Source organism: Girardinichthys multiradiatus, chromosome X, assembly GCF_021462225.1.
Source record: "Girardinichthys multiradiatus isolate DD_20200921_A chromosome X, DD_fGirMul_XY1, whole genome shotgun sequence".
NCBI lineage: Eukaryota > Metazoa > Chordata > Actinopteri > Cyprinodontiformes > Goodeidae > Girardinichthys > Girardinichthys multiradiatus.
The window spans coordinates 174,333-187,907 of record NC_061817.1 but is presented as its reverse complement, the minus strand read 5'-3'; the positions used below and the strand labels follow the sequence as shown (position 1 = coordinate 187,907).

General features: G+C 37.9%; 1 protein-coding gene across 2 annotated transcripts in view; it reads right to left on the bottom strand.

The window, feature by feature from the left end:
* The window catches only part of LOC124862227 (collagen alpha-1(I) chain-like), a 28,449-nt gene extending 15,670 nt beyond the window's left edge, over positions 1-12,779 (bottom strand). Inside the window, exons 1-17 of one of the 2 annotated variants that reach the window (XM_047356042.1) lie at positions 12,528-12,779; positions 10,794-10,985; positions 10,511-10,533; positions 10,135-10,170; positions 8,808-8,891; positions 7,566-7,634; positions 7,431-7,475; positions 6,814-6,867; positions 6,686-6,739; positions 6,525-6,578; positions 6,374-6,427; positions 6,227-6,280; positions 1,118-1,162; positions 964-1,017; positions 831-875; positions 325-378; positions 51-149 (exon numbers count right to left, since the gene is read on the bottom strand). In XM_047356042.1, the coding sequence (XP_047211998.1) occupies positions 51-149; positions 325-378; positions 831-875; positions 964-1,017; positions 1,118-1,162; positions 6,227-6,280; positions 6,374-6,427; positions 6,525-6,578; positions 6,686-6,739; positions 6,814-6,867; positions 7,431-7,475; positions 7,566-7,634; positions 8,808-8,891; positions 10,135-10,170; positions 10,511-10,533; positions 10,794-10,985; positions 12,528-12,609 (1,098 nt within the window). In that variant the 5' untranslated portion in view covers positions 12,610-12,779. The remainder of the gene's footprint in view (positions 1-50; positions 150-324; positions 379-830; positions 876-963; positions 1,018-1,117; positions 1,163-6,226; positions 6,281-6,373; positions 6,428-6,524; positions 6,579-6,685; positions 6,740-6,813; positions 6,868-7,430; positions 7,476-7,565; positions 7,635-8,807; positions 8,892-10,134; positions 10,171-10,510; positions 10,534-10,793; positions 10,986-12,527) is intronic. The other variant, XM_047356041.1, reaches the window with a different exon arrangement.
* Positions 12,780-13,575: the final 796 nt, after the last annotated feature.

The window sequence follows — 13,575 nt, the reverse complement described above, 5'->3', positions numbered from 1 at the left end:
CCATAACTTATTTTTAACCTCATGTTGTAAAGTTAGGGATTCATACTTACAGAAGGTCCAGCTGGGCCAGCAGGTCCAGGGTTACCAGGTTCTCCACGAGCTCCAGCAGGTCCTTCAGGTCCACGTGCACCCTGTGCTCCAACTTCACCCTAAATAGACAGAAAACAAAAACCAGGACTTAGTTGGACAATGAAAGCTTTTGTTATCCATTAGCACTAAAATCTGAAACATTACTATAATTTTGTTTATTTAGGTAGACTTTGGAATGAACCACTGTTCATATTTGATCATTACTGGTGTGGAACATACTGGGTATTATTTTACCTTGGGTCCGGGGCCACCAGGGAATCCAGGGGGTCCAGCAGGGCCAGTGGGACCCTGAGAGCAAACAAACAGAGATTCAGACAAAAGCAGCTCATAATTTTAGTTTATGTGACCATACCTCATACAGTAAAGCTTCTTTTTAATGGTAAATTAACCTAACAGAGCAAAATAGAAACATAATGGTCTTGTTTGCAGAAAGTATTTTATTGTGGCAGAAAATGCTAATTGCAATTGGTCTAAAACCCCCAAATAAATCTAAATTATGGCAAATAATGTGAAAGGTCTTCTTAAAAGATAAAAGTGTCCCTTCTGGTTTACTGTTGAAACATATCTTAGAATAGAAATGACTACAGAATACATTTTTTTGTGTGATTGTAAATACTGAGAATATGGCTGTAATGTAATGTCAGTAGTATAGTTTTACTACTATGGTCCAATTTGTATTATCAAATTGTAGCTTTATTTAAAAAAAATACCAAACCAATTTTTACTAATCAAGGGCATACCGGAGGTCCAGCAGCACCAGCAGCACCATCGTTACCACGTGCTCCCTGCAGGAGACAGACAAATACAATTGGTTGGTGTGTGTTGATGAATCGATCAACCATTATAGCTGAGAGTGTGTCTGCGTGGACTCACAGCAGCACCAGGAGGACCAGCTCGACCTCTCTCACCAGGCAGACCACGAGGTCCCTAAAGGAAGAAAATGCAACATGCATTTACTTGTTATTAGTTAAAGCAAAAAGGTCAAGCCCAATTAGCATTTGTATGAAAAGGGTCATTTTTTCCTTACCATAGCACCAGGAGTTCCATTCTCACCAGGGGCACCAGCCTCTCCCTATCATGAGGCCAGAGACAGACAAGTGAGGATGTGAAATGAGATAAACAGAACAGTGAATCTTAATACAAAAACAATCTGACCAATGTAACTACTACTAACCAGTATGTATTTCAAGCAGGCTGCTATAGCTACCCAATATAACTGCTTCTAGAATTCTTGTGCTTGGTAACCTTAGTCCTTAGTAACCTTGAGCCAAAATTCAGTTTTGTCTTTCTTGGCACATATGTTGGGTAACATCTTTATTGATGGAGCCCGAAGGCTGCGACTCTGCAAAATCTTTCATTAGCAGCTATGTAAAGAATCTTATGTTACAGTTAAAAAGTACTGAGCTATCTCTATGTCTCTTATATATTGTTTCCAACAGGGCCAAACGTCTCCTTCCTTACTATGATAGGTTGGACAGTAAGGAGGGAGAAAAAGATTTATACAGGTTTGTGAGGCAGAGAGACAAAGATGGGAAGGATGTTCAGCAGGTTTGGGTGATTAAGGATCGAGATAGAAATGCAATGACAAGTGCAACAAGAGTTGATGAATCAGGAAATTGAGAACAAAGAGGACTACACTTTATTCCACTACAGAGGAATAAAGTTGATGAGTCATACAATGAAACTATGGAAAAGAATAGTTGGAGCTAAACTGAGGACAGAAGTGAGCATCTGTGAGCAGTATGATTTCATGTCAAGAAAAAGTACTACAGATGCAATATTTGTTTTGAGGATGTTGATAAAGAAGTACAGAGAAAGTCTGACGGACCTTCTTTTTGTAGATCTAGAAAAAGTATATGACAGATCTAGAGACAGCATATGAGTGCCGAGAGAGGAGATGTAGTATTGTATGAGGAAATCTGGAGTAGCAGAGAAGGATGTTGGAGTGGTGCAGGACATGGATGAGAGCTGTAAGACAGTGGTGAGGTGTGACTGAAGAATTGAAGGTGGAAGTGAGACTGCATCAAAGATTGACTCTGAGCCTCTTCTTGTTTGCTGTGGTGATGGACAAGTTGAAGACAGATGAAGTTTGACAGGAATCTCCATAGGCTATGATGTTTGCAGATGACATTGTGACCTGTAGTGAGAGCAGGGAACAAGTGGAGAAAAAAAAATCTACAGAGATGGAGGTTTGCCCTGGAAAGGAGAGGAATGAAGGTTAACCAGAGCAAGACAGAATACGTGTGTGAATCAGAGGGAGCCAAGTGGAGCCGTGAGGTTACAGGGAACAGAGATAAAGAAGGCTAAGGCTTTTCAGTACTTAGGGTAAGCAGTCCAGTGCAATGGTGAGTGTGAAAAAGAGGTGAAGAAATGTGTCCAAGCAGGTTGGAATGGGTGGAGAAAAGTGTCAGGTGTGTTGTGTGATAAGAGTATCAACAAAAATGAAAGGAAATGTGTACAAGAAGTGAAAGAGGAAATGAAGGTAGTAAGTGTGAAAGAAGACAGTGCAGAAGATAAGGTTGGATGGTGACAGGTGAATCGCTGTGTCGACCGCTGAAAGGTAAAAGCTGAAAGAAAAATAAGTGCCGAACTTTTTCTGTTCTCTTTTGAACAAACGTTTGAACAAACGTTTTCCTTTGGACATATGCTGCTTTTTTATTCATTGGGCGAGGATAGTTCATTGCTATAAAGCCACTTAACTATGACCTATGAGTGAATCACAGATAAAAAGGTCCTAAAGTATGAACCACAATTAAATTATTTTACAGATTCCCCCTAGGTAAATCTCCATTGAATGGGGAAAAAAGACAACTTAACATCCTGTACAAACAGAAAAAAAGGAAAGTTAAATTATTATAAGGCTTTTGATATCTAAATGTGGTTGGGGTTGATCATATGATGGGCTAACCAAAGCCGACAGAATGTGTTTGTTAAGGCTAACCTTGGACAGGACCTCTAGGTTATTCAAATTCAATTTCTAACATACTTTATTAGTGATACAAAAGACAAGGACTGACCAACCTTAAACATCTATGAAAAAGAAGACTGATGAAGTTCAATATTTGTAGGGTCATTTATATGTTTTAGCTCAGTTTGTAAAACTGACCAGAAATAACAGGATTTGTCAAAGAAAAATCACATTGTAGCAATGTAAAAACATTGTAGCATTGTAACAAGGTAACTCCTAAAGTGCTGTTAGCTGAAACCTTGGGTTACAGTAAAAATATATGTATACAGTAAATTACCAACTAAAAGATGATGCATATCTCTGATCCTGTGACAGGTCTTTTTTCCTATTTTAGGGCCAACCTTAAGATAATATAAATCTACTTTGTGCAGATAAGCACACTCATAATAAGGTAGAAGAATTTGGCAGAAAATTAGCATAAAAGCAGCCAGAAGCTACAGAAAACGTTTTTAGCCTTATTGATTCAGACCCCTTAAAAAGACTGCAAGCAGCAATTGCTTACTTGACGGTATTAGATTGTGTAGAATTAGAACATGTTGTAAGACATCCTGATACTGTATGGAATCTCTCCACTGTTCTTTAATGCTCTTATGGAGAAAAACATTTTTCCTTAGCTTCAAAAACTAACTTTTCTGTAACAAGAGGATAGTTTACCTTCTCTCTTTAATGTTTTTAATTATGTGCTATGGTTTTAGGAGGGTTTATTAAATAACGATAGGGCTTTAAGGTGAAAAAAAAACATTGCCAGATATTTCTGTAATTTTGCTGCCCTAAATGCTAAAAAAAAAATGGTAGATTCCTTGCAAAGAAGGTCTGAAGAGATTGTAAGGAAATAAGGTTTATTTATAAAGAACCTTTCACAGACACAAAGTTACAAAACACTGTTCAAGAAAATCACATTAGATTCTACATAAAAATCACAATAAAATCATGACATAAAAGCCTGGTGGAACAAAACAGTTTTCAATTAGTTTTTAAAAATCTCTACAGATTCAGCAAAGCTAAGCTGAGGTGGTAAACTGTTCCACAGTTTAGGAGCTGAAAAACCTTGTCCCCCTTGGTTGTCAGCCTAGTAAGAGGGACATCCAGGAGAGAGTGTTTAGTCAAAAGCTGATACAAATAGTTAGGAGTCTGGCCTTTTAGAGCCCCGTAGGTGAGGACAAGAATTTTTCGTAAGAAGTCTGGCTGCTGAGTTCTGAATGTCTTGGAGTTGTAAAGTTGAAAATCTGTTCAGACCACTAAACAGCGCATTACAGTAGTCTAAACAGGATTAAACAAATAATGTTTTCTAGTTCTGCTCGAAAGACCATGCGACATATGTTTTTTAAATGAAAGAAACAAAAATGAGAAATAGATGTGTGAATCACACCCTAATGAAGTGTCACATGTAACTCCTAGGTGTCTTAGTGTACTTTTGCTTGCCTGGACAAAGAGAAGCAACAGTATGATTGATTTTAGCACACAGATGGCCAAATGGCTAAATTATTAAGGTTTCTGTCTCATCTGTGTTTAGGACCAGATCATTGTTAGCAAGCCAGTCATTGACCCAAGGTAAGCCTTGCATAACAGTGGACAGCCCACACAGCTTGTAAGATTTAAAACAAACAGCTGGATGTCATCTGCATAGATGTGATAAGACCTGATGCAGAATGTCGTTTTAGACACATAAAAGGAAAACCAATCCAATTCAGACCCAGAAACCCGAGTCTACACAAGGTTGTGTTCAACAGTATCAAAATCAGCTCTGTGATCCAGCAGGATCAACACCGAACATTTCCCTGCATCCGCAGCCATTAAAAGATCATTATGAACTTTCAATAAAGCCGTCTCAGTGGAGTGCTGCTTTAGAAAGCCAGACTGAAAAGGATCAGAAATATGTTACATACGAAACCATGATCTAAGCTGGATTTCAACCACTTTCTCTAATGATTAATTGAGAAAAGGCAGCTTAGATATAGGACAAAAGTTACAGGTCGAGCTATCATCAAGATTGGGTTTCTTTAGGACAGGGGTCACTTTAGTCATTTTGAAGTAGGATGATATATAATCCTGTCTTAAGGAGGTGTTAATTATTGACAATACTTATGGACCAATGCAGGTAAGCGACTGAACAAATAGGGAAGGGGGTAGGACATCAAATGAACAAGCAGAAGATTTGATCTTTCCTGTTGGAGAGATTAGGTCCTTAAATGACATGGGAACAAAAGAGGTAAATGACTGAACACAGTGTGGCTTATTTTTGTTGATGGAAGAGCTTGGGGAAATGTTCAATTTCAGATCATTCACATTCTTTGTGAAAAATAAATAAATCTGTTACAGTCATCTCCTGAATTTAACAAAGCATACTGCTTTGGGTTGGACCCAATGTTGTTAATAGTTTCAAAAAACAAATTGGGGGTCTTCCAAACTTTTATACAATACTGTATATAGCCACATTAGCTATGCTTTAGGGCACAGAATTCTGAATATCTCTGGCTCATCTACAGCTTTGGTTTTAGCCATTTCTATGAAAATGGATTTCTTGTATAACTAAATCTAAATCACTAAATCTAAATCACTAAAGACCCATGATATATTGGCATCAACATTGGTATTAGCCAATGTTGGTAATTTTTTAGCATAGTGGTGTCTGTCCAATAAGTAGAACTGGGCCGATATTAACAGCAAATGTTTATTTTTTATCTTCTTGTTGTCATTTGTGTATGTATTTTCAGGGGGAGGGGGTTGGATAGATGGTATTTGTTTGGGCATGTAACACTGATGCAGGACTGGATTGTGGGGTGTTCAACTAAACACAATTGTTCAAGGTGTTTTTTATGATTTGAATATGAACAACAATTTTACTGTCCGATATCAATATCAGCTCAATTTTTTATATTGGTGCATTTCCACTAATCACCCTAAGGAGCCTTATTAAAGTGTAAAACTAACCATTTGAGAACCCCACAATTACTAAGACTAGTTATTTCTGCAAGGCTTTCTTCTGCTGGAATTACTCCTGGAGAACAAGTTACCAATGTAAGTGCCACTATATTTACTAGTTTGTTGCTAACATTAGCTCTGTTTCCAATCATGCACCCATGCATCAGTACAAGTCATGCAAAAATTGTTTCAAATGAAAATTTGGACATTATGTGAAGGAAAGCGACATTTAAAACTTTTTGTCACCTTGGGTCCAGCAGGGCCAGTGTCTCCCTTAGCACCATCCAAACCGCTGAACCCCTGAACAGATAAATAGACACATGAGGATGAGGTTTCAGTTCATGAGACGCTATAGCTGTGGATGATGGGAAATAGACAAAGGCTTTGGCTCACTCTGTGACCCTTGATGCCAGGAAGTCCAGGAGTTCCTGGGAAACCACGAGCACCCTGGAAAAAAAAAGAAAGAAAAGACAGGGACAGTCTAATGTTAACTCTGTTGTGCTATTGGTTTTGATTAAAAAAACATGTTTGGCCAGTAATGTACCTGTGGGCCAGAAGGTCCACGCTCACCGGGACGACCAGGTTTCCCAGCCTCACCCTGACATACGAGATTGATATATGATTACTAATCAGGACAATTTATTATGCTTTTTGATTCCAAATTATGTTTTCTTGAAAACTGAAATATACAAGCAGACAACTTACATCCTCTCCATTCTTTCCAGAAGGTCCTGCAGGTCCACGTGGACCCATGGGGCCCTGAAGAGAAGACAGAGTTATGCTGACTACGGATGAGTTACGTGTAGAGATATGGATTTATTTTCAACACTCACGGTAGCTCCAGCCTCTCCAGGCTCACCAGGAAGGCCATTGGGTCCCGGAGGTCCCTGTAGGTGGAGAGAGACACCCCTACATCATTACAAATTTATTGAGCGTTTTTCTTGAATGTTGCTGATCTGAATTCTATAGGCTATGAAAAGACACACTTATTGGGACTTAATAAGAAAATAATTCCTTTTTATACAAAACAGTCCTGAATATCTTCAAATGCTTTAACACCATGTGTATTTGTATAGTTTTCTTCAATTCTTCATGATATCGCCATCAAGTGATCGAAAGGTTTAAAATGACAGAATGAACTGTGCTGCTTCAAACTGATTAGGATTTTAGTGAAGTTAAATCTGAATAGATTAATAGGGAAATGTCTAACAGGGAGAGCCATTAAAAAGTCATGTGTTAGTATTTCTTACTTTGGGTTGGCATGGGTTAAAGTACATACATTAAAAATGACAAATTTCCAGGCTGAATTTGCTAGAACAGGCTAGACAAATGTAGTTTATGAATGATGAGGAAGGATAAGTAATCAAAACTAGTAACAGGCCAATGCAATAAGGCCATTGGTATTAACATTACGATCATGTCCATTGAAGGAAGGAAATAATGTACATACACTAGGACCAGGAGCTCCTGTAGATCCACGGGGTCCCATTGGGCCCTGTTAGTCAAACATGGGCAGAGATCAAAAACATCATAATTTTAAATCACAGGGAAATAATAGGAATATAAATGGGTGTGCATTTCCTACCATTGGTCCAGGCACAGGCATAGCAGGGGATTTCTCATCATAGCCACCAGACATCTGAGGGGAGAAGTTCTAAAGCACAAAAAGAAAACAGAGATGTTCTTCAAGAGATCTTTATCCAGCAATACCAAAAAAAACCACAAAACAAATACTATAAAAATACTATAAATTTTGACTATTGAGGGTGAGTATGACTCTTGAGAATTATTCAAACAAGAGATGTTAGCTGTTAGCTTGGCTTAGTATGATTTATTAGAATAAAAGAATGCTTAAGGTTAATGAAAGTTAATACTGTATTGGTTCCTAAACATGTCCAAAATTAGCAAAGTAGGTCAAAGTCAATGTACATTCTAATTAGATTAAGCTAGCAATGTCATCTAAATAATATTATTTTGCTAAACCTAGCAACTGTGTGAGGTAAGTAAAAAAAGGGTTCCAAACAAGTATAGTGTAGCATGTCACTGAAAATTTAATTAGCTGAAGGACATTATCTCATAATTCTAAACTTAAATAAAAATCAATGGTTTGGTAAATTGGCATGGACCTTAAGGATCAAATTCTAATTTAAAACAAGATTGTACAATTTGCCTAGCAGCCTATAGATTCATATAGCTTTGTAATGTCTTCTTTGTGTTGCTTGTGCTTTTTCTTTTATGCTTTTGTAGAGGGTTCAGAATATACTTGAAAATGAAGCATGCACAGAAAAATAAATAACAATAATAATAATATAATAAAAAGTATAATAACAATAAATAATAATCATAATAGTGTGGAAAAAGCATTCAGAGCATCTTTAGATAACTTCCTGACAAATTACATCCACCATGGCATCATCTGAAGCATCATTTGACATGAGACATTAACCTTTTGAGCCCAGTTTAAATTCAAACTTCAAGTTTCCAAAACCCAATAATAAAATTTTATGTGAAAGTTGATATTATGGTAAACCACAGAGTTGGTTGAATACCCACATTTTACCAAGAAAATTACTTTTTCTGAAACTATAGGGCTGCTTAAATATTTTTCACAGGAGTACATGCCATTTTGACAACGTGGCATCATGCCCAATTGGATGTAAAGATGTTTTTATGTAAAAGCAGATGAAGATTTATGTTTGCTGTTATTAGTAACATCACATAAACATATCATGTGACTGGTGCCCCCTGCCCTGATTGGTTCATAGCTCTACAATCTCAACCCAAAACTAGCCAAATACAGAAAATTGTGTAAGAGTTGACAACTTACACCACCAAGGCCAGGGGGTCCAGGAGGTCCTGGGAGTCCAGGCTGGCCGTCGAGACCATCTCTACCAGGGGGACCAGGAGGACCCTAGAAATAAAGAAAGAAGGGTCGAGAGTAAATGCAGGTGTGTCACTCAAATTTGTTGCATTGATGCCACCATCCCCTTATGGAAAAAAAAACCAAGCACAGTTTTTCTGCCACAGCTGCCTGAAGACTCATTATTGGCACTACTCTTTTAATATTCTTTATTGGGTTGTATAGTGTAAAAGCCTGTGTAATCTCTTATCTTTTGTATCATCACAGAGGACATCTAGTCAAAGAAAAAAAGCATTAGACATCCTAAAATTGGACTTTACTTCTCAACACTAATGACCGTAGAACCGGACACAAAAAGACAAGCAGTGGTCATGTGACATCAGAATACAGGCCGTGGATACACTGACTCTGCACAAAAATGTAAAAATTTCCATGTAAGGATTCAGTTTAATATTTATATTTATGATCCACATCAAAGAGTAAAGAAAAACAACTACAGCAATATAGACCAATTCATCAAACTAACATAAATTACACATTGTGTTGATTCAGATTAAGTTTCTTTCAGACACATGCCACTAGCCTCACTAGCTGCTTAGCAGGCCACAAAGCTAGTTGTGCATTAAAGTCAATATAATTATAATATTATAATTATTTTAATATAATTATTATAAATAATATTAATTGTAATCTAATATAACTTAATCTAAGGTTTTATAAGTGCATGCAAGAGCCCATTATATATATTATATACTGTTATAATGGGCTCCAAGTCAAATTTGCTGTAACCTTTAGGGTGTATAATAAATTCTGATGACTTAACATTTGGGAACAAAACATTGTTATTCTTAAAATCCTTAAAAACAAGTCCAAGTAAAAATTACCTCAAGTGGTTTTTGAAAAAACTGACAAACATCTACCTCGTGTGCTAATACTTTTGTTAACCCAACCCAAAAACAAGGGAATCTGACTCCTTCCTGTAAAAATGAAATTACAGCTTTTTGTGCAGGTTTCCGAAGGCACAATAAATACTGGTATTTTTCAACCTGATATATTAAAAAAGGAGCTACAGCCACCAATTGACCAAAAGTTGCGCCGCATAGAATTCATAAATGTCCTCACATTTTTACAACTTTTCTTAATCTGCTTGAACTACAACACATGTAGAGACTTCTTTTTCTGTCAGTAAAGTCTTTTTAGCTCCAACATAAACACACTGAAATGCCAGAACAAACTGATAAAATTTAATTTATCCAGCAAGCACATCTAAAAAAGAAAAAAGATGTGAACAAACCCTCTCTCCCTTGGGTCCACGGTCTCCCTTGGGTCCCTTGGGCAAAACATCAAAAATAGTCTCAATGTAATTATAAAAGTATTGATATAATCACATTAGCATTCATGTGTACTGTCTTGTTGCTGTTCTTCTACACATCTTCCAGTACAAAAAGTATAGACAGAATTTACATAACTTGTATTTTATACCTACTAATCATAAGCTCAGTTCAGTTTACTTCAGTTTACTTCAGTTCAATTCAGTAAAATCAGTTGACAACAAAAGGCTTCTCATGGCGCCTAATAGACCAAACAAATATTTAAAATACCTACAGGTTTTATAAAATTTAATCTTTAAAATTGAATTTAATGTTCCCAGTGTAAAAGAAAATACTTACCTCAACCTGAGCAGACTGGTATCCTGAAAAGGAGAAACACACAATTTAAAATATATGGTAAAAATTAAATAAAAGAAAAATGATAAATGTGTAGCAAAACGTATAGATATGTAGAGATAGGTGGGGGTGAGTTAAAGGTAAGGAAAGTTTTGTTTTTAAATATTAGTATTAGTAATATGTATTTTGGACCTTTGCAATGATGCAATGCAAAAATTTAAAGTAAAAAAATTTGATGTGTATTTTAAAAAAAAAAAGCAAAGCAGAAGATGTAAAGGTATAATACCATCGTCGGGGCAAATGGCGCAGCACTCGCCCTGGGGGACGATGGGGTTGGGGCAGTCTGTTGGCTCTTCGCAGAGAACCTCATCGCACAACACAGTTCCGCTGTCGCACACACAGATTTGACATGGCTCTGGTTTCCACACGTCCCGGTCCGCAAAGACCTGGCCTTCAAGGGTGCAGCTGGCCCCTGTGCCTGTGGGAGGCAACAGAAAGAGAGGGCAGATGTCAAATCTGTTATGAGTATAGATTTATTGTACAAATTATAGTCATTTGTCACTGGAAAATAGCTTATATGTTAAGATTAATTTAGACTTGGATTAATTTGAATATATTGAGACATCTGAGCCATCAATGCCTTGTAGTTTCTGTATCCATATATTCAAGTAAAATGTTTAAAATAAAAATAAAAATTTCACTTTTTGGATAAAATCTATGTTAAGCAAAATGTTATTGTTTGCAGGAGAGATCTGAAAAGGAAGTGACCCAGGGATCGCGGTTGACTGTGAGGGTACCATCTGCTTATGGAGGCAGATCTTACAAAAATAAACAGACAAAGAAGTGTTCAAAGATTAAACACCTTGAAGTGACTTTTATCTTAACTGAACAGCAAGTCAGTCACAACTTTCACACTGTACACTACCAAGCATAATGTCAACCCTAACTCTCCTTTTAGACTGCATATAAATCTTGCAGCGTGTCAGAGCTCTGAGCTCAGAAAAGGGAAAAGCAGCAGTGCAGCAGACTCATGGTTTGGCAGCAGCGGGTGGAAACTCTGCACATGTGTTTGCAGTTAAGGGAAATCAGACAAAAAAAGAGTGGAAAGAAAGTGAAGAAGACAAGAAGGGTGTAAGGGGGGACGGACGTGGCAGCCAGATGTTACTGTAGTCACAGAGAGAAGCCTCTGGGTGTCGCTGTCAGATCGCTCATGGTGTCAAACCACATCTGGTTCAAATAGACAGCTGAGTCCTTTCCAAATAAGAGGAAAATCTTGAAAAACTGAATATCACCTCCATAGTTGCTGTACCTACAGTTGATTTGGTTTTATTTGTCTTTTCAGAAGATGAAACTTCTTATGGTCCTCCATAATGCCTTTTCAGTGCCAAAGCAGCGCTGTAGAATAGGAATATGTTTTTATCTATCATGCAGGCAAGACTAAACCTGGTTCTCCCTTCCTGATTTTCCTTTGGGAATATTCTCATTAGGTGTCTCACTTAAAACTTGGCCTCAGTCTGTAAATAACATTGCCACATCATTCTGGCCTTAGACAGGCTTCACATCTCTGACAAACATCTAATTAAAATCAAGCAGCAAAGTGAAACTGTTCTAAGGGGAAAAACCAAAAAGCATTTTGTGTGTCTTGCAAATATTCATCTTTAAAGGTTCTGTACATGTAATCTGTGCATTGGGTTGTCTTCTTAGAAAGCATGGCCTGGAGAAAAGTCTGCGAAAAACTCGCAGCAACTTGCTTTGCATGCACTTTGGGAAGGTGGGGGAGCGCTAGACTAGAACAAAGAGAAGGAGAGAGTAGGGCCTTCTTGAGATGCCCATTGGATTACTCACACCCTGTTCGGTCTATCTTAAAGACAACCTTCAGAAATCAAATTTCTACAGTATTTTGCTTTCTCCTCTTCTCTTTCAAAGATCTCAGCAGCTGTTCGGCCATTAAGACAAAATCCATCCTTTTTAAAAAAGAGAGAAAAGTGCTCAGAAGCTCCAATAAACTGGTGAAACTTACGGTCGTCCTCGCCCTGCCCCCTGATAAGAAGCACTGTGACGCTGAGCAGCAGTGCCTGCCGCAAATCCACAAAGCTGAACATGTCTAGATGCCACCAGACATGTAGACTCTTTGAGGCAATAGAGGAAAAAAAAAGTTGGGGATGTTTTCTCTTTTTCTGCTACACTCCACTCATACAGGGGTGTCTGGGGCAGGATCCGTGTGTCTGTCCAAAGTCCTCCTGACCCCAGCAGAAAACTCCCTACTGCCTGCACTCATTTTCCACCAGGGCTTTTATATGGCAGCCCATAGAACTGGGAGGTACTGGGACTAGACCGACTAAGGGGGGACGCACCCTTATTATCCTGTTGCTGCTGCTGCTCATGTTTAGGGTAGACAAGAAAGGACACCTCCTTCAAAGAAAAAAAAAGACAGAGGGAAAAACAGCAGGTCCCTCCTTCCATAATTGCATAGCATGTCAGGATCTAAGGAAGTGGGGTCGGTTGGGGGGGGTGCATCTGAGCAGGGGGAAACTTGAGCCATATGAGCACTGGAGGGTTAGAGGAAGACTTCCATCTTCAGCAACCCAGCATTCAATCCAGGTTTCTTTTGTGTTGCAGTCCACTGATTTACTAAGATTTTACCCATTTTTCAATTTGGATTGTCTTGTAGGTTATCTCTCTGAGTTCAAACTCCTATATAAGTGTGGTTTCAGTTGTCACTGTGTTAGCATGCCCTGAACATTGCTGCAGATTTACTAATATTTGAATGAGACTGAAGGAACTTGTGTTTCTCTGTCTAATTTCTTATAAGTTTTCACTTCAGGGGGAAGTCACATTACCTGAATTCACTGTTTATAACAACCATCATGTTACACTTATGCTGAACATGAAATAAACATTTGTATTCTCAGCCTACAAACCTGCTCATACAGTAAATGGTTGATGTCCCACTAAAACCATAAATCTCAAAATTTGATTGTTGGGGAGTAATACAAATCCCTGCTCATTTGAGCAACTGTGGGTGTTGAAATTGTAAGGTTGTTAGCTCTTTTTTTGTCATCCTAATT